Below are 22,560 nucleotides of genomic sequence, written 5' to 3'. Positions count from 1 at the left end.
TCTAACTAAAATCCTCGAAAAAAATTTGTTTTAGGCTATAGAACTATTTTTTTTTCAGTGTTTAGCGCACATGCAAATAAATTTCGTATTTTTACCTAAAAATAGCCATTTAAAGAAAAAAAAAAATAACGATATTTTCTTGCAACTTTCAAAAGTTTTTACACATAATAAAACAAATAAACTAGTTTTTTTAAATTTTATATCAATATTGGATACCTTAGTCACTAAAGTTATCAAATACTCAAATCATAAATGACGTTCGTATATTACATAATCTTTAAAACTTTAAGATATTTAAAGCATCAAAACTTTTTATGTAACATCATTTAAATAATAAAATTTAAAAATCGCTATAAGAAAATGGTAGGATTATAGGCTATAAAAACACACGAAATGTATAAAATAAAAACCAATCAAAAATAAACGAGTTAGTACAACTAGTAATGCTTCCCTTTTAAAGCTAATTTTGACAAAAATATCATTTTTTTGCTTGTATATATAAAATAAAATATGAACTTTTCACTTTCAAGAATCATTTGAGTTTCGTTTCTACGTCAAATAGAACAGAAATTACAATGATTTAAAAAAACTATATTAGTGGATATAATTATTATATAAAACTACATATACTATATTGATAATGGCTTTTTTGAAATTTTTATCAAAATTAATTTCTCGGTTATTTTTCAGCACTTTTAATGTATACATAAATGTATATTCAAAATATTTGTGCTCAAACTACTTGAAATTTTATTTAAAATTACCACTTAGGGATGCAAGGCCTATTGGATTAATATCCATGTTGAACTGGTTGTAAAATAAAGATGATCACATAATCAAAACTTAAATGTAACATTCTTCCTATAGCTGTTTTTTTTTTTTTTGCAAAATCTAAGAATTGTTGGTAAACGATTAACACAATTCTTAACAAGTAGACAAAAATGCAACACCTTGCAGTGCCAAACACTGTTTTAATTTTTATTTTTCTAAAAAAACAAGTAGTTGGACATTTGTGCTTAACGAAGTGAATATTTTTTATTGTTAGCTACTCCTTTCAATTTTAAAAAAAAAGGGGGTTATTAAACTATATACCTTTCACGAGCAGTCTAAGCACTGCAAAATACCAAACTAGCAATTCAAGTACTGACATGGTACCAACATTGTTTGTAACTGTAACTAACCCAAGTTTTTAAACCCCAGAACACCATTTGCGCCCGGTGGCTGAGTGGTAGCACTTCGCACTCCTGTGTCACAGGTCCTGGGTTCGATCCTCGGGACGGGCAAGGCTGACTCAACCTTTCATCCCTTCAGTGGGTCGAAAAATGAGTACCAATCATGCTTGGCAACTAAACACTGGGGGTCAAGAAAACTGAGATAGGAGCAGTAGGCCTTAGCCCTCTATGAGCTGTCGCGCCACTGAGTTTAGTTTAGAACACCATTTACAAGATAAAATGAATTCCGTGAAAAAAAAATGGAGTATAAAAATAAGATACATCTTATGAATGTAAAATATAATTGTAAGATATAAAAATAATTTTTCTATGATAAAAATTAAGAGCCTCATGAATTTTGTATATTTTTAAAATTACGCCAATTTTTTAAGTTTTTAACGTGTGTGTGTGTGTCGAACCTAATTGGCTTCTGAATCGATAAATGTCATCATTTAAATATGATGACGTCACTTGCAGGTATCCAATTAAGACAGCCAAATCAGTTATAGTTTAAAATTCTTCTGATAAGAATTTATCAGCGCATTAAAATCATTCAAATTGTCAACTTTGAAAGTCCTTAACTAGTATTTGCTCTATGAATTAGTTACGATAGATATGATGGAATGTGGAAGAAGTGTTTTCTAAAGAGAGTAGCGATTTAACAAGTAAGATATTTTAATGAAAGTTTAAGTGCTTCTACTAATAGCAAGATCGCATTTTAGAGATGAATTAATTTTAAATGAATGCTTAACTTTATCGTTAAATCTTAATTTCTCATTAATCTCAACATGGCCGCTACGGGGACTTAGTGAGGCACTCTGTTCTTATAGTTGCTCTGAAGTAATAAAAGATCCTTTATTTAATAATTTTAAATTAAATAATTGTAGTTAATTTTAATTAATAAAATTAAATGATTTTAAATAGCCTTATTCAAAAATCACTTAAATTTGTTAGGGTCCATTGAGAAATGTTATAAAAGTTAATTATTGATAATTTTATTAACATTGATTATTTAAAAAATTTTTTTATTGATTCTTATAACTAATAATTCGAAATGTTAATAAAATTTCAGAAAATTTGATTCCGTTAATTGTTTATCTTAAAAAGTTTGTTTATGCAACAGTTTTCATTGTAGAAGTTGAAATAAAAAATTAGTTAATATGTATTTTTCTACGATTTTTAAAATGTTTTCACAATTATAAGTATTTTGATGAATAGTTAAATGGTTATGTTTTGTATGTCTTAAAGCACTGATAGTACTCATATATAATAATTAATTGGTTCTAATTATTAGTTAACGCACTTTTCTTCGAATGAACGTACCTTTTTACCAAACTTGGATGACCATTAAAGTATTCGACCTTTAATATTTGTTTTCCTCCGTATTCGTGCATATTTCGTAGTTTTATAACTGAGGAGGTTTTTAAAAATCTAAAAAGTTTTTAACAGAATTATAAAATTCTGTTATCTAAAGATATTTTCGTGTAAAATATATTTAACAATTATTTAGTTTTCTTTTTCTTTATAGTTTCATTTGATAAACGTCGGAAAATTCCGATTTCGTTCAAAATTCGTATTTTATGATTTAAAATGGAGTAAAAATGTGCAAACCTCCAATTAATCCAACCATACAATTTTTAAAAAAAATTTCAATCCTTATCAAATGAAGTAATAAAAATAATAAATAGTTTTTAAAAATTATTTTCTATCACGCGAAATTATCTTTGGATCAACAAATTTTATAGTTTTGAGTAAAAGAATTTCGATTCGCTTAAAAACTTCCTGGGATATGGCGAAATACCCAACGAATGAGTTTAACAATAAATGTCTTAAATTTTTAACCAAAGCATTGGTATTACATTTTCTAGATTACGGCTACCGCCCCCCCCCCATATTTTGGCGGTCAGAAACCTAAATTAGTTGGTAAAAAGAGCATATGTTTATTTACAGAAAGTACTTTTTTGTGTCTACACTAATTTGCATATTGTCAATTCCCCTTTGAACCATTAAGATTATTGGTTCTTAGTTCGTAAGAATCCGATCATTTTAACAAAAGTTATTCAAGGTGATTCTTTTCTTTTTTTGGTTCCTAATGCACTTGTACTTAAAATTAAAAAAAGGGGTGCCCAGTAAAACAAAAGTCAATAAAAAGAAATAATCAGCAACACATTTAAATACGTATTTCACTGAGGTGACTAAAGGCATGGAAGAGTATACAAATATACAGATACCAGTAGTATCGTGCATAAAATGTATATATTAGTAGTGCACTGATGGCAGACATTTTATTTGTGTTTAAGTTATTCTTCTAATAATGTTTCTGGTGTAATTTTGACCGTGCAATCCTCCCACCATGGATAGCTTAGTGACCGACCACCTGCACTTAATGATCGAAACTGCGTACGTGTACGACATCAGTGTTAACAGACAAGTAACTGATTTTTACTGATGACAATGTGCCATATCACCGGGCCTTAATTAATTACGACTGGTTTGAAGATCATTCTGCTACGAATGATTTGGCCACCTAGATCAACCGACATGAATCTTACCAAACATTTATGGGGTATAATCGAGAGGTCGTTCGTGTACAAAATCCTGCTCTCGCAACACTCTTGCAATTATGGACATCTGTTGAGGCTGCATGGTTGAAAATTCCTGCAACATATTTCCAGCAACTTGTTGAATCCATTCTACTTCGAATTGCTGCATTTCATAGCGCTAGAGGAGGGCCGACACGATATTAAAAGGTATCCCATGAATTTTGTCACCTCAGGGCATATTTCTTTAAAATAATTATTAAAAGTAAATGCAAAGATTTTTATTTAAAATATATCGAGAATGTAATAAGCAGTTATTTTTAAAAATGGGTAGTTAAATTTAAAAAAATTATATTAAGTAAACTTTTTAGCTTAGTAAGTATTTTTTAACAATAATTTGGACGTTTTTCAGCAATTAGTTTACATTTGTTTTTACAAAGTTTAGTTTTTCCATGATAATTTTTTTTTTTTGAATTTTCCATAATAATAAAAAAGTTGTTTTTGCCGATACTAGTTCCAATACACGAGATAATATGAACAAGCTTCGGAACTAGTATCCCCAAACATAATATCCTGCTAAGTAGTCATTTATTTATGACTCAGAAAAATATATCTGAAACTAAAATGAAATTAAATTCAATATAATATATATATATTAAAATACAAATTTCTAATAGAGTATTTCACTGCACTAAGAAAGATGATATTTTGAATGCAAATCCACAGATTTGAAAAACATTATTCAATGTGATTTTTTTTAAATATATATATATTTTTTTATTAATAATGTATTAACCCTTTCGCGCCGACTGTCACAAATACGTGACAGCATAAAACCGTATCAATCAGGGTAAAAATATAAAACTGGTAATCAAAGTATTTCTTTAGCAGTTTATTTGTGGGCGGAGTTATAATTGTTTGATTTATTTCATTCACCAATACTTTGTTCAAAATAAAACTATTTAGTTATACTTTGAATTAACATTGAATATATATATGATTAAACTAACAATAATTAGTGTAAAAGCAAAGTAAGTCTGTCAAATTAGCAACGACTACATTTAAGTTACCGTTTTTTATTTAATTACAACTTGATTCTGATTTTGTACGAATGCTTTTCTGAATCAACCGTCCCCAAGGGGTTAAGAAGCAGTCCTGATAGTTCTACCAATAACTGGTAATGGAAGTTCGGAAACTATTTCTTTTCTTGAGATTTAAGATATTTTCCTCTCCCTCTAGAAAAAAGAAAGATTCATTTCTAGAAGAGTTAAGTCCATCTTTTTTTTCTTAAGAATTAAACATCATAATCCCATATCTATAAATTTCCACTCAACTAACATAAAGCAAAACACTATTTCTTCCTTTATTTTTTTTTTATTTTTTAATAAATAAAACTTTATTAGCACAAAGTTTTTAACACTTATTGAGTCAGCGTTAAAAAGTTTAAATTTATTTATATCGATCTGATATCATTGCAATTTAAAACATAAATAACTGAAGTTGCTAACTTATCAATGAAACAGTACACACTAACCACTAAACATAACAAAAGTTAATATTCAAATCGATAAAAAAAAAAGTATCATTTATAAGATATCACACTGAACTCCCCTTGTAGTAATTGGTGACTGATGCACGTTAAAACTGTCGGGTCACTAAGTCATCCATGTTCGCATAACAAATTATTCTTTCTGGTACTGGATTAAAGATCGATCAGTCTAAGGTTAAGGTAAAAATTACGATCAACGGATGTATGAATCAATACAATCAATGAAGGGTTCCACCCTATAAACTGGTGTTAGGTATGGGTGTATCAAAATTTGAATTCCAGGGTTCCCACTCTTTTATCAAAGCAAAAATTAAGCACTTTTAAGGACTTTTATTAAAAAAATTAAGGACTTTTTTTGTAGAAATTAAGGACCTTAAAAATGATTATTTATCATCAAATAAAACATCATAGATTAATAATAATAGATTAAAAAAATGGAATAGCTTTTCTTCAACTCAGTCATCCTTTAAAAATTTTTAAAAAAAACTAAATAAAGAAATGTTTAATACAAATAATCTGTATTTAATTAAGATTAAATTGCATTTAATCACCTCACATAGCTTTTAAGAATATAAAGAAAAACTCAAAGAATTCAGATTAAACATTAAAATTTTCTATTTTAAAAATAGGAAGAAATTGTGTTAACAGATAGAAATATATAAATTAAGATGGTAAATTCATTAAATTAATAAAAAGAAACTAACATTAAAGAAACTAACAAATATAAGTTTATTGAGGTTAAGACAATTATTTTAAACCAAGTAAAATCTAATTATAATAAGCTAAAGATTTATTAAAATCACAAAATATAAAAAATTTAATGATTAAAATCAGAATATATTCAGTACCTAATAATCAGGAAAAAAGAAATAAATAAACTACAAGGAAAACTTATTAATTAAAATTAAGAATTGAGAAACAGAAATGATAATTAAAATAAGTGCTAACATAAATATTGAAACACAGGACAAGGCAGGATGCAATGATCAATTGAAATAAAAATGAAAAAATTCCATCTAAAAATTGAAAATGAAATGAAATAATTCATTAAGTACAAAATGTATTGTGAATGAAGGGAAAAAAACAGCAAAACATAGTGGAATCAGAAACATCATTCATAAAAAAAGATGGAATTAGAATTTCTCCAATTAAAAAGTATTGTGTCTTGTATAGAAATTAAAGGAACTAAATTAATCGACGATAAAAAAAATTTGTTCTTAATAAAGTATTGTCTGAAATTATAAAACAATAATTTGTCAAATAAATCAAAGGCAATGAAAATTGGATGCAAATATGGTTTATATATATATATATTACTTATTATAAAATAGGGAATAATGAATAGTGATTTGGTCGAATAGTCAAATATCTGGCCAAATAAAACGGCCACCTACCCAGTGATCAAACAACATTTTTAAAAAAAAATCCTTAAGAATTTTTATTGTTTATGTAAAAATAGGCCTGGGCATTGTAAGAAATTTTATATTGTGATTGATCGTCAGTCAGACATCGCGATGTATCGCAATTTAACATATGTTTGAAATTTATCAATGAGAGATCTTTAAATCAATCAAAAATAAATTTATAACAAAAGAAAATGCTAATTCTAAAAAAAAAATTTATTCTATAACATCAATAGCATTGCTTAATTTTTTCAATTAAAATAAAGATGGATTGACTTAAGACTGTCTTAAGGATTGACTTGCCTTAAAGTAAAAACAAACACAAGCTTTATTTAAATTTTTTTTAAAATTAAAAACAACTTAGATTTTTTAAAAATAATAAAACTGTTACAAAATATTTACATACATTACAAATTAAAAAAAAAAGAAAATGTCCACTTAAATAAAACATTTTTTAAACTATTTGTTGAAAAAAAAATGTGCTTTTGAAACATTGTTAGGCTTTTGTTAATTACTTATTTAAAATAATAAAGTTGTATTGACTAATGGTCAAATGGTTTTAATGTAAGTTTTTTTATTTATTTATTATTATTTTCCTTTCTGAAAATGAAATAGACTAAAGATTTAAATGTTTAAAAATAATACTCACTATCTGACAAATTATTAAACGAACATGCATTGAAGGAATTTTTAAAAAAATATAGATATATATTCTATATTTAAGAGCACTATTGTTAAATTATTGAAAAGTGTTAAAATATTGCTTAACTTTTAATTTATTTTAAAAAAATTTTGTCATTTTAACTAACAACCAAATTAAAAAAAAAAAGAAAGAAAGAAAGAACACAAACTCTGTTTCAATTTCTTCAAAAATAAAAGCAAATTAATTAAATGTAGGCTTTGTTCTAATTTTTTTAAACTAAAAGCGACTGAAGCTTTATTGGTTTAAAAGCTAATCAAATTATTATACTTAAAAAACTAAACTGAATGGCGCGACAGCCCATAGAGGACCAAGGCCTACTATGCCCAGATTAGTTTTCTTAACCTTGGGCTCTGGGGTGCAACGTGAATTAAATATATTTTTTAAAAAAAATTACTTTTTATGACAAAATATAAATTACTTAAATACAAAATATATAAAATATTAAATTGTATCACTTTTAAAAAAATTGTGGATATTTTCCCAAGATAAAAAAATTTTTCCAACCAACTAGCGATACTAGAAATTAAGGACTCTTAAGGACCGTGAATCAAAATTAAGTACTTTTAAGGGCCCTTAATTTTCAAAATAAAAACTAAGCAGTTTTTAAGGACTTTTAAGGACCGTGGGAACCCTGAATTCTTGGACATAGATGGCGCCACTAGAACACAAGAATGACCGCACCCCAAGTGTCCTAATAGCCTGCGGCAACAACATTTATAACATGTCACCTTTAGTTAAAATTCTGAAAATAAAATACATTAATAAAAGAGTAAAGAGAAAATTTGAGTTACTTTTGCACCTTAAATAATTTCACAAAATTATTATAAAGTATTCCCTGTGTGATTAGACAACTGTACATGGAAGTATACACCAGTGCTGCCAGTTTATGAAATCAAATGAACAATAAACATAAAAGTTACTCAAGATGGTCACTTTGGCCCCATGTCCACACTAATCCCCCTCTCCTCTATAATATTGAATTAAATTTCTCCCACTTTTTTGTTTTAAAGGCATATCTATTATCATTGGTCTTTATGTTCTGCTTTAAATTCACTCAGCTTCAAACGGTAAAATATTTATTTCAATAATTCATTTAATTGTGGACTGTTGTGTTACTTAATTTTTACTACTGGGTTGCAATACTTGGGAGGTGCATCTCTCATAAAGTAGGAAACGACAAATTTTTTAAAACACCAAAAATCTGTTAATTATGAGAAAATTAATGTTTTAATACCATGTCTATGAATTTTAATAATTTTCTGAAGGAAAAAATATCATTTTTAGTGGTAAATTAATCATTCTTAAACTTTTACAAGTAACAAAAGTTTCCAGTTCAAGAATGTAACATTTAAGCAATTAAGGTACTTAAACGTAGTTAAGGTGCTTTTAAATTTAAATAACCCTTAGTTATTCAAAATTTAAAAAAATTTCTTTATTTTATCACTTTTTTTTTGAAAATATCAATGAAATTTCCAATGATTAAATATCCGTTTATAATTTTTAACAACAATTTTATTTTTAATCTTTTCTTGGGTGTGATACAAAATTTTTTTTTTCCAACCATAAAGTGTACAAAATCTAGAATAACAATAAAAATTTAAATATTATCACATAGTCATGAAAATTAAGCTTTCTGCACATAAAAACTTTCTTGTACAATATTTAACAAAGCCATATTTATTTACAGTCAAAGATGTGTAGTAATTTACATAATAAATAAGTACAATTTACAAAATATCCTAGATTACAATTTAAATAACACAATTTCAAGTGATTAAAAAAACTCAGAAGTTTCCTCAAAATCTGCAGAACCAGTTTTGTAGGATCAGATTCAACTAAACCTTCAGATTCAACTAAAAATGCAACCTTTTGAAAGTTGAGCTAATATTAAATAAACTTTAATAAAAACTTAATATAAAATAAATAATAAATAAAACATTGGACTTTAACAAACACTAACTAAAATAAATCTAACATCACAACCCCCTCTAGTCTTTACCCTTAAAAAGTGACATTGAAAGGAGATTTTCATGTGGGCAAAAAATAAATCTAAAGTGCAAAAAAAAAAAAAAAAAAAAAAAAAAAAAAAACTATGGTACAAATGTAAATTTTAAAGGACAAACACTTTCTTCTGATACTTTTTTTTAAATAAAAATTATCCCACCAAGTTTTAGACAAAATTATACATAAATATTCAAATTATCCCAAAAGTTCTTGATTTAAAATGACTTTCTTTATGAACTGTGAAAATTTTCCAGACAAGAATATAAAAAAGAAAATCTATATGTATTAAGATAAATATTGATTCCTTTACATAAATAAATGCTATCTGATTTTTTTTAATACAAATTTCATTGTTTTACAATAACTAAGAATTCTTTTAAAAAAATAATCTCAATGAAAATATTAAAAATGATTTTGTGTCGTCCCAAGTTGCAAAAGTAAACTTGTTTTAAATTTAAAAACAACTGAAAACAAAATATCTCATAAATTCAAATGCCAAGATATTCAAATTATTCTTTCAAATTATTGATTTAAAATTACTTTCTTCATAAGTTATGAAAATTTTTCAGACAAGAATTTTAAAAAGAAAAACATATATATCGAGACAAATATTGATTCCTTTACATAAGTAACTGTTTCTTTGATTTTTTTTTTAATAATTTCATTGCTTTACAAAAACTAAATGAAAATCTTAATGAAAAAATTAAAGCTATTAAATATATTTCATGCCTACTGGTGATGCAAAAATAAATTTGCATTAAATTTTAAAAGAAATATACCAACAAAAATTCTAAACAGAATTTCACTTGGAAACTCGGAAAACTCAACAAACTGGTGTTCGAAACATTTTTTCACATAATTAAATGTTGTGTTAAAGAAAAATTGTTTGAAAACTTAAATAGAAAAAACTTCCTTCACAAGATGCTTTAAACTTACTTTCATGCTAATTTTTTTTAAATGTTGAAAAATAGAATAAATAATACTTTTAAAAACTGCATTAAAAAAATATAATATATTCATATATATATATATATACATATAGATTTGCATGCAGAAGTGGTCGAAACAAACATAGCTAGCGCGATATGATTTATTATGCTTGACGTAATTAAACTATTGACTTCAATATGAACTTAATGACATAGTAAATATGTCAGCAATTGAAATAAAGTTGCCATTAAACATGTGTTCACATATAGTAAAATCAAAGCAATTTGAATTCATATTGATCTACCATCAAAATAACAAATTCAACTTAAACAAAATAATTACCACATAAAATATATGCTTAAATATACAGTTTAATATGTAAGATAAAAATTAAAGTTCTTCAGTCAAGATAATAAAATTGCCATAACTTAACAATATCAAGTTTTTAACAAATAAGAAATTTAACTATGACCCCATTTTATTTAACAGATAAGTACTTCTTAGAAAAATAAATCAATACAAATTGAAACTTTTAAGTACATACTTTCAGTAACTCCACATTCATCAAAAATTGAAATACAAATAGGAAATCTAATGGCAATCACATTTAATAATAAAAATAAATACTTCTAAATAAAGCTTTAAAGCAAACAAACACAAATTTAATGTTAAAGTGCATGCTTTTGGCTAATTTATTTCAATCCTAAGTTGAAACAGCAAATAAGAAGTAAAATTGCTATCACAATTCCTGATAAAATTCAGTACTTCTAAATAAATTTCAGAGTAAATTAATATCAGATACTGTTGAATAATTCTTTTAATGGACAGAGAACCTGTATGTAACTTGACAAAAAAGGGTACTTTTTTTTTTGTTTGATATTTATTAAAAAAGAAGTTTTTGTTTTGTAAAAATAAATCAACAGTCTTATAAAAATAAAAGCAAGTACAAACTAATGAGCAAATCATTTCAAAAAAGGCAAGAATCACTTTTTAAAGTGAAAACATTTTTTCGCACCTGTATGAAAATTTTCTCAATCAGAAAATCTGCACTATATTTGGCTAACTTTATAAATTAATGTAACAAAAAAAAATGAACACATAACTTTACAAAAGAATGACTAATGCATTTTTTTTTTTAAATTTTGTCTAATAACTGAAATTCTTTTTTTAAAAAAATCAACATTGTTATATTTAAATAGAAATAAACATAAGTGTGCATTAAAACAATTTTTAAAATAGGAAAGAATTAGTTTAATTTTTTAATTAAAGTCAAAACACATCTTTCATCCTTTTAAAATTTTTATCACTAATTTCGACAGCACAGATCTCATTCTTCCAACCAGACTTCCCCATTCCAACAAAAAATAACATTTTTGCCTAAAATTTCAAAATAAAAACAAACTCAGAGTTGATAAGTTTTTTTAAATATCTAATAAAATATTACACACGGAAATATTCACGGAACACAAAGCTCATTTCTCAAACACCCAATCACATTCAATATTTTAATCCAGAATTCAAAATAATAAACTTAATTAACATGCAACTAAAAAAATTTAAAAAAATAAATAAAATTTAAAAAAATTAATATTTTTGACCAGAATTCAATAACAAAATTATTATCAAAATGACTAACACAATAAAGCATAATAAGTAAAATTTATTACTTTATAATCTGACTAGCCTTATCTGACCTTTATCTTTTTAATATCGTTTACATATTTTAATATATATATTCGTAATTTCATTTTATAAAATAATGCAATTCCTGTTAAGGAAGTAGACAATACTTTAAGAGTGAAAAAAAAAAAGTTTTTCCAGTGCCTGCAAGTGCCTTAACCTCTCCCTAACCATAATATGCTTCCAATATATTACTGTGGTTATGGAGTTAATTATAGCAACTTTATGAGTTTAAATAATTTAGTTTTAAATTTTCAATGTTTTTAAGTTATGTTTCGTTGCTTTACGAGAAACAAAATTACTTTTTAATAGTCATGGCTTTCTTACTTTTATATATTCCTACACAATGCTTTTTAAACACAGTAAACAAAAAGACATTTTTAAACAATTTTAAAGTAACTGAAGAATAGTTATTATAAATAAAATCAGTTAAGGGTTACAGAATACATTTTTAGGATATATACAGTAGAATCTCAATTATTTAAACTTAATTTATTCAAATACATTTTGCATACCAAAGTTGATACTGAAGATTTTTTTTTTTTTACATACATAAACATTGTCTTTCTCTTTTGCCCTCTTTTAAGCATTCATAAACTTAGCTTTCTGATTTCCCATATTAGTTGACTATTTTAAATAACTGCTACAGAGTTGCATTCAAGTTAATATCATGACTACTGAAGTTTTAAAAAAAATTTTAGTAGTTTTAAAATCATATTACATCCATTTACAGTGTTTACTTATGGAAGTGGGAAATTAGAATTTTGAATCTTTATAAACCAAACATTCTGATAATCCTAAGTTTTTTTTTGGTCATAATTACTTCAAATAATCAAAATTCTACTGCATATATTAAATAAATAATTTAAAATAACAATTATGCGCACTAACTTTAAAAATTTGGCTTTTCACAATTACGAAGAACACAATTATGTTACTGTTTTCCCAATTACATAGAATCCCTACTTCAGATGTTAGCTCCTTCATCTAATAATTTAAGATACACAAATTATTTAACATTTAAACAGAGGGTACACACTGGTAACATTAAAACAGTCCACAACCAGATGAAATAATTTACAATTTACAGAAGCACAGTTCACCAACTTTAGAGCACCAAAAACTCCAAACATGATTTTAAAAAAATCCAACATTGTATAAAATCTACAGTATAAAAACACAAATTTTATAATTTTTTTGAAAAAGAAATTTGGATAAATCAAAACCATTCATTTTCTGGCAAACTTGGCACTTCATTCATTTGTCCATATTACAGTAAACCCTCCTAATTGTAGATAATCATAGAATCTCTGATTTGTCTTTTGACTACAAATTTAATTTAGAAAATGTGTCATTTATATATTAATGGGAAGACAAATAAATGGTAATTATAAATTTAACCACTTTTTTTAAAAAAATTATAATAAACTCTATTTAATTTATAATTCAAAAAAAAAATTAAAAATATTAGTTACTTGAGTACATCAAAAACAGAATCTCTGCACATTTTAAAATAATAAATATGTGTGTGTGTGTTAATTTGTGGTCAAACAATCATAATTACAGTCATTATACATTTAAAATGAACCTTTTTAACTTGAATAGATTTTTTAAAATTTCCCACAAAATAAAAATAAGAGTGTTGTTGCATTTTAAATGACATTGATTATAATATTTAGTGACCTAGAAATGATAATAACAGATAATTGAATATTATACACATTGCAGAAATAGCTCTTTTTTTAAATGATTAACTTAGTATTTACTGACAAAACTTTACCATTGGGAACTAACAAAGGTAAAAAAAATAATGTCCCTCTCCCAACAGGAGGCATATTTTTTAAAAAGATTAGGAACATAACTATAAAGCACTCATAGTTATGCTAATAATGAAGATTTTACTGTATTTGTCATGTACAAATTGAAATTTAAGCATGTAATATTTATGTAAATAAATACAAACTTCATATTAAAATGTCATTTCCATACATTTAAAAAAAATGGCTAACATAAAAGAATGACTAGTTTTAATATTTCAATACATAAAAATGAAGTTGGATTTATGCCAATAAGAGCTCCAAATAAAATCCAAAGAACTTTATGAAAATAGTACATATAAAATCTGTCAATATAAATATCTACATGAAATTTGCAGAAAATGAAAATAGAAATTAGTCCCAAGTACCAAGGCATTGTACAATTATAAATATATACTTATATATTGATTTGAATTAATCAGGTATTTGATTTGTGGTGACACGATTGATTTAGTTCTAGAGCAAACATTTTAGGTTTCTGATTAAAATATTCATCTATTCTCTCTTTAGCATACCTGTAACAATAAGAAAAAATAAATGTGAGATTGATTAGCAATTTCCAAATAGATTTTTTTTTAAAAAAATTACAAAGCATTCAAATTTATCATCTAGTTCAAAAAATATTTTTAACACTATCTCAATTACAAAAAGCTCATTTTATTAATCATGAAATAACTTATAGCTAAATCAAAATATTTTATGTCAATGAGAAAATACTTCTTTTGTTACTGAGAAAATATTTAAACTTCTTAAAATTTATGTGAAATAATTATTTCTAAACTACACACAACATTAAAATCTCAAAAATCTTGAATTTTAGAAAAATAATTATCTTTCAAATAAAATTATGATCTAATAAATTATGATATGTATAATTAACACAAACCTGGAAATTACATTAAATGGAAATAAATACATTAAATTTTCATAAACACAATTTGTGAACCAGTTCTTATTAAACTAACTAGAATAGATAGGGGGGGGGATAAGTAATCAAAAGTATAGTCCCAAAATTTTATTAAGTCAATAATTTTTATACAATATTCTTATAAACTTAGAAAGTACAAAGAGGGAAAATTTCAGCAGGTAATTTGCACCACATCATATAATTGGTGGTTATTCCTTTAGTGCAGCCATCTACTTTTATTTATGATAGATAAAAAAATAAATACACATTATAACTTAAATATACACTTAAAAACTGTGGAAAATCTTAAAATTCTGGTACTAAAGATACTAATTGTGCAAAAACATACATATAGTTTAAAATATTTCTTCATAGAATTTTAAGAGTTTTTTAAATTTTTTTTTAATAAATTTATAACACAGAGAAACACTGTCAACTTTATTACAAGGCTCGAGAGGCCCCTCTAAATGTTACAAATTATTTCTTTTTGTGTTTTCCTAAATATTGTCTATTAGAATGAATGGATGATTACAAAAAGATATTAGCTTAATATTTATTAATACAGGGTGCATAGACAAATTATTCAACAAAAAATAAGCACCTTTTAAGCACTTCTCAAGCACTCAAAAAATATTTTTATGTATAGGGTTAGAAAGTTTTTGACAATTGACGGTTTTATCTTGTTTTAACCGTCATGTAAAAAAAAAATAGCATTGTTTTTGACAATTGTCAAAAATCATAAAGTTTTGAATCATGTAAAACGAATGATGTTTTCATACGCTACGGACTAACAATAGGCCAAATAGATTGAGGTTGAATAGAACAATATGAACTGCGTCTTTTTGCATAATTCGAAACAAAAATCAACATGGTAAAGGAAAAATTTCATTTTGAAAAAGGGAAAGTTAAGCACTTTTTAAAAAACATCTAATGAAAAAAGCACCTTTAAGGGCTTTTAAAAAACAAAAATAAACACCGTTAAACACTTTTTAAAAACGCTATGCACCCTGTAACAGTATATCCTAATTTATTTAAGTTATAAATAACTTATAAACACTTCATTATGAAACACAGGTAAATTTCGTTTAAAGTAACAACCAGGAGGCCCCCATCTTCTTGATTATGCCCTACTCAAGCATATAAAGTTTAAGTTCTTTCTCAAAAAAGATTAAAAATTAACTTAAAAAGAATCTTGCATAGAAAAATAAGAATAATTATTCATTCATTATACATCCTATATGTAATTTATGCTGTTCTTAGTTATATAAAAATTATTGCTTACCCTAAAAAGTCAAAATCAAGTGTGGAATGTGCCGATTGAAGCAATGCCCAAAGGCCCCAAAGTAAATGTGCAGCCTAGAATTAAAACATATTAAGTAAAAATAAAATTATATTGAAAAACAATCTTTATAAATCGATAAGAGTTACTTGAAACAAATTTGAAATAAAATCTAAGTATTCAAAAGTAGCTAATTTTGTCAACAAATATTAGTTACACAGGGCAATATAATGCTAACATAAATATAGAAAACCAAATGCAAACACAGATTGCTATTTAAAATAAAATATAAACATAAATTTTTTAATAACATTATTTTTCAATTAAATGTATAAGAGGTAACAACTGTCAATGTAGGTTACAGTATTTATAAATAACAATATTTATTAAAATGCCAGTTACCCGGCAGAATAGTTAATAACATTTTATTATAAAATGATTTGTATATTGGATCTGTACATTGAAAATGAAGATAAAAGATAAATTAAGCACTTTGTCAATAAACATGACAAATAAAGAATTTTAAATATCCTAAATTACTTTTCATTATACTAAGAATAAAAAAAGGCAACGGCTTTGTATACAATATGCATAAATTTTAATAGTTATTGTAATAGCAGTATAAATTTTATTACAGTATCAATCGTTGCTGGTAGCCTATTGTGCAGCTCTAGTGAAACATAAATAAAGTACTTACCTATTAACATATTTAAAATATATAATTCTAAAAAAATTTTGAAAAATTTACATTGTAGGCATTTATTTAAACAGAAATGTTTAAAAAGCTAAATTAGAAACTAAAAAGAAAACTCTTTGTATGGTTGCTACTGAAATGGAAGAATAAAATGTCCTCATTTTTAAGATACATTAAAAAAAAAATTCAATCTAATGACAGTATATGCATAAGACAAAACATATAATGAACCACAAAAAATGAATATTTGCCATTTATATATTTTATTTTAACTGATGCCAAGTGGGAAAAAAGAAGCTCTTGCACAGGAAATGTGTTCCTTGAGAAATATTGGTGCAAACATTGCACGCATCACCAAATCAGGCTCTCCGACTTTTCCAGATTTTGACTCAAAAATGTAAAATTCCTTGATCTTTTGGAAATTTTCCAAATTTCATGACTATCCAGGTTTCCCAGATTTTTCACGCAGCATAGCAAACTTGTTTATATTAATTCTAGACAATACTGAATTTAACGTGTTTAATGTGTGGAGCTTTCAGAAGTAACACTATCAGGCTATGTCATTAAATATTGTTAAAATGTTAACAATTGAAATGGGAGATAGAATAACTTGTCCTAATACTGACCAGAGCAAATTTGTTGACTTGAACATAAAGTGCTTCCACAGTCTCTTCTGTCACATTATCAAGACTCCATTCATTGGCTTGATGCCAAGCCACTAAATATTCTTTCAAAAATCGTACCTGAAACTCTTTATTAGGATACAATGTTGGTTCAAACTTTTCCACCCCTAATTAAGAAAAATGCAAGAACAATATTAATATATGAAAAACGTGTAAGAACAATGTAGGAATGGCATTAAGCATTAGATACTATATTACTGTAAAAAAATTAAAAAAAACATTGATGTAGGGTACAGTGTGCAAATGTATACAATGCAGTGGCACTGAACCTTAAAACAAACCATTGATGTAGGGTACAGTGGGTGAATGTATACTGGGCAGTGGCACTGAACCTTAAAAAAACATACAGGGCGAATGTATACCAGGCAGTGGCACTTAAGTACACCTAGTATATATTTCGGAAATTTAAAAAAGCAACCAGGTGATTGTCAATATTCACCAGTGGAAGTCTACAACCACTCATTTCGGTTAATCACAGTAGCAGATATATATTACAAAAAAAAAAAAAAAAAAAAAATGCGGTGTTAAGAAGTCATAATTTTATTAACTGTGCCAGAGCTACAAATACATAGAACCCTTAAAAAAAATAGCACAAAGAAAACAAGAAGAGAACACAGAAAACAAAAAGTTCCAACGTAATTTCAGAAAGGAAAAAAAATTCACTGACTAGGCATTTCAGGAAAATTTCAATGTAAATCCAGACCGTATTTTATCGATGCCATACAATTTTTGAACAGAAAATTTTAATTTATTTTATTTGTAATGTCAAATATTAGATTTTTTGTCCAAAATATATTACTGAATGAGGATGGAAACATGGAAAATTTTCATTAAAATGGTACCATTTTCACATCAAATAATTGGAATAGATATTAGAATTATTGAAATCAAATCCACTAAAGACAGACTCATTTCGTATATGATACTGTGGACTATGAAGAAAGAATTGAGTAATCACACTAATGTGATCACAGTTCGAAAGGGGTTAGTATTTAAAATAAAAAGCATATATGAATAATGTTAAAAAATAAAAAAAGCATTTAGCAACATAGTGTAATTTTTAAGTACAGAAAGGAATTATATTAACAATATAGGAAAAGCATTTACCAAAGTCATGTAAAAAAAGTGTTATACACATACGCAATACATGATTCCTGAGGGGGAGGGAATTCATTACATCAAAAAATATCTTCAGGACCTTTTTTATAACAATTTGCTTTCTATATATTTTTTATACAGCAATTATTCAATTTATACAAATGTTACAGAATGCATTTTCACTCATGTCAAATGTAAAATATTAAATACAGCAAATTTTTGATGAACCAAAATTTTTGATGAACCAATCATTAACCATATATACTGCTATTTCATTGTATGAAATGTTAGTGACATGCTTTTCTGAAGCATTATACATTATTCAAATAGACATATTGAATAATAATTTGTTGCAAATCTTTCATTTATTATTATTTTTCTATGCAATTAGACATTCTGCACAGGGCCATTTGGCAGTAAAAATTCATGTAAGTCTAAAAATAGATTCAGTATAGTATCAAACAATTATAAATTAAAATCCCCTATTCAGCTTTTCACATAAAAAAATCATGTGAATATGTGAAATGTTGATGACACGCTTTTCTGAAGCATTATACATTATTGAAATAAACATATAGTATAATAATATATAACAAATTTTTCAAGTATTGTTATTTTTCTATACGATTTGACATTCTGCATTCTATTTTGGTAGTAAAAATTCATCTAAGTCTAAAAATATATTCAGAATATAATTTAACAATTTTAAATTAAAATATCTTTTTCAGCTTTTCTCATAATAAAAAAATATCAAGTGAAGACAAAATAATAACTTACAATAAATTTTTTCAAAAAGAACAAAAACACAATACAATTATTTACATAAAAAGGCATTGTATTACTCAATAATTCAAATTTAAGCTTTTACATTTTGTGTCTGATGTTGAAAAAAAAATCAGTTTAGATTTTTTCAACTTATTCTCAGCTACGGTTTTATCATCGTGACAAAGCATTAGGAGAAATCCGGAACAAAAAGTTTCCTTTAACTTGGTATTTACACTATTATTGTTTATCAAGTCAGCTTATCAATCACTTTCTACTTCTTCAAAAAGTTTGAAAATGTTCAATTTTTTTATTGAGACAATTTCAGACTGAGTTATTTTGAATTACCTATGCTAGAACATTAAGCTTCGTTTAAACTAAATTTCTACTCATTTCTTCATATAAACTAAATTTCAACTTCTTTAATCAGTCTGAAAAATTCTTTGTTTTTTTCAACAAAAAAACTGGTTGTTAGCCCTTTGCACAAGCCCTTCAATTGTTATTACGTGCATGATACATTAAATGTCTATTTCTCTCAATTCCCTCAAAAATCTATGTTTTTTTTATTGTTTTTTATGCATTTCTACATAGTTTTACAAAATCTAAAATTTTTAATGAGGTTTTATTATGAGACACTAGTTTCGAATTTGAGTTATCATACTTTATGTGCTTAGTTCGAGACGATTTTATAATTTCCGAATTTGTAATGCTTATACTATCATTTTTCAAGAGTTTTATACTTATTTTTTTTCTTTTTTAAATTTGGATATTTTTAATATATTATGATACACAAAATTGAGTACTCACTTTTTGACACACCTGATTTCTGGGGGTTCCATTGTAAATCCCCCCTTTCTTTTGTAATCAATCCCATTTTAGCTATTTACACATGCTTTCTTAAATATTGATGTTTTTAATATGAGGCAATCAATTCAAAACAATTTCATTGTAAATCTACATCACTTACAGACCCTTTTATTGCTGGTTATACATCATTTGTTTAACCATTTCCATGTATTTTATTTTTTTAAAATCAATATTTTTAATATGAAAAGAGTTGTTGTTGTTACTGTTAATTTACGTCGCACTAGAGCTGCACAATGGGCTATTGGCGACGGTCTGGGAAACATCCCAGAGGATGATCCGAAGACATGCCATCATAATTTTGATCCTAAGCGGAGGGGATAAATATGAAAAGAGAGTTTCAAAATTTGACTAATCACTTTCAATGAGCTAGGTTCACATTCTATTGCACATTCAAAATATTTTCTGTTATTATCATTCTCATTTCCATGTAGCTTATCAAATGTTGATGTTTTTAATATGTTATTACAACACACGAATTTTGAATTTGGAGTATCACCTTTAACCACTCGGTTCACAACCATTCCATCATAAAACCACACAGTTTTCTAAATGTGTTTTTCAGTAGTTATTTATCATTTTATCGTTTTCCCATAATTTTTTTAATTTAATTATCATTAATATGTTATTATGACAAGGAAATTTCGAATTTGAGCTATCACTATGGATAGCATTTTAAAAGAAAAAATTTAATGACTTTCTCATTATTTTCATGACACTTTTTCAAATTTCATGATTTTCGCGACCTATGGACACTTTGGAAAAACACTTCAGAATGATTAAGTAACGAAAAAATTGGTTCCTTTTCATTACATTTATTTTTTAATTTATATTTCATAAAAGTTTTTGTTTTTTAAAAAAGTTTAAATACATGTTTTAATTATAACATTCTAAAATTTCATTCAACAATTTTCAATCGCCATCAATATTTAAATCAATAAAGAATATAATTACCAGCAAATTCACAAAAATGATTTCCAATATCTAGAGCTTGATAACTATAATCAGCATATTCATAATCAATGAATGTTACTTCATCTGTAAATAAATAAATATCCAAAAATGTACCACTTATTATTGAATGAGAAATTTATTTAAAAAGAAATAGTTCAATTAAACATCAATAATTTAAAGATTTCTGAATTTTCTCAATAAATTTTAGATTTTGGTCTCTTAAATTTTGACAAAGAAAAGAATAGATCAGTGAGAAAATTCTGGATTTATTTTTTAAACCCAAATATTTTAGCGCTAAGCATTTCATCCAAACTGTTAACACAACAAGCATAATAAATAAACAGATTCCATCACTATATTGTTAAAGGCACTAAAGCAAGTTAATACAGTTAAGGGAGGGTTTCATAGAAAATTTCTCAAATATGTTGAAAAACAAATGTAAATAAAGATTTTTTCTTTATTGATTGAAAACTATAAATTGCAAGATTTAGAAAAAGTTAATGTAGGTAAGTATTAAGCATTAAGTAGGGGAGGTTTACTTAAAAATAAAATCAACTATTTTGTTTCTGCTTCATGTTAACATATTTCCTTTTAATTTATTATTATGGAATTGCAATAATTTCAATTTATTCCAAAATCATTAAACTGATGCATATTTTGTCCATAAATAACAATAAAATGCAAAATGTGTTTATGAACAGTTAAAATTTACTGTTTTTAATGTTTATCAACATACATTCACATTTAATTATAAATAAATAAAAAAAAACATGGATTTAAATTTTAAAAATACCTTTTTCCTCATTAAAAATCACATTTTTTAACAGCAGATCATTATGGCAAAACACAACAGGAGATCCCAGTGTCATTAAATGCTCCTTCAATGAACTAACTTCCTCTTCCAGAACTTCCTTTGAAGGAATGCAGCTTTTAAACCTAATACAAACATAATAATTTATCAATACATTTTCATTTAAATAACAACATTAAAAGTAATTTCAAACTTGACTTTAGTTTTGGATTTGGTAATTTTTGCTTGCAATGAAGCTATTGATTCTTAACAAAATTTTAAAGATCTTCTCTAAAGATTAAAGATTTGGAATTATACAATTACAAAATAACACTACAGCACCATTGCAATCTAAGCTGAATGAGATTCCAAAAGTTTAGTTTTAACCCCTTTTATGGTACAATGAATATTTTCTTGATGATTAAAAAATCCGAAATTGACAATAATTTTAATGTGGGAGAAAAAAAAACCCATCTTGATCCTAATCAGAGACTTGGTTATAAATGAATATTTTAGGGATCTTGAGTGTACCTTGATTTTCCATGAGCTCTTCAAGTTTTTGTATGGTGAGAAGAATTTTAACTGATTTTTGCAGAGGTTGCTTTCAGCGAATTCTTTTTAAGCATCTTGGCGTGACAACCAGTGAAATCAGCTGGGTGTTCATTTTTCACGAGTTCATCCAGTTTATGAAT

The 22,560-nt window shown here is 25.8% G+C and overlaps 1 protein-coding gene across 5 annotated transcripts in view; it reads right to left on the bottom strand.

Annotated features, from left to right (window-relative positions):
- Nucleotides 1–11,902: 11,902 nt before the first annotated feature.
- eas (ethanolamine kinase 1) overlaps nucleotides 11,903–22,560 on the bottom strand; it is a 28,848-nt gene continuing 18,190 nt past the window's right edge. For 4 of the 5 annotated variants that reach the window (XM_043047942.3, XM_043047941.3, XM_043047944.3 and 1 more), the window contains exons 5-9: nucleotides 21,872–22,014; nucleotides 21,079–21,162; nucleotides 17,344–17,507; nucleotides 16,027–16,100; nucleotides 12,725–14,352 (exon numbers count right to left, since the gene is read on the bottom strand). In XM_043047942.3, the coding sequence (XP_042903876.2) occupies nucleotides 14,256–14,352; nucleotides 16,027–16,100; nucleotides 17,344–17,507; nucleotides 21,079–21,162; nucleotides 21,872–22,014 (562 nt within the window). In that variant the 3' untranslated portion in view covers nucleotides 12,725–14,255. Of the gene's footprint in view, nucleotides 14,353–16,026; nucleotides 16,101–17,343; nucleotides 17,508–21,078; nucleotides 21,163–21,871; nucleotides 22,015–22,560 lie in introns of all 5 variants that reach the window. The other variant, XM_043047940.3, reaches the window with a different exon arrangement.

The sequence above is a fragment of the Parasteatoda tepidariorum genome, chromosome 4 (assembly GCF_982258835.1).
Source record: "Parasteatoda tepidariorum strain Cologne lab strain chromosome 4, Ptep-v5.0, whole genome shotgun sequence".
NCBI classification, from domain to species: Eukaryota; Metazoa; Arthropoda; class Arachnida; order Araneae; family Theridiidae; genus Parasteatoda; species Parasteatoda tepidariorum.
The sequence above is the reverse complement of the archived record's forward strand: the minus strand, read 5'-3'. Positions and strand labels throughout refer to the sequence as shown.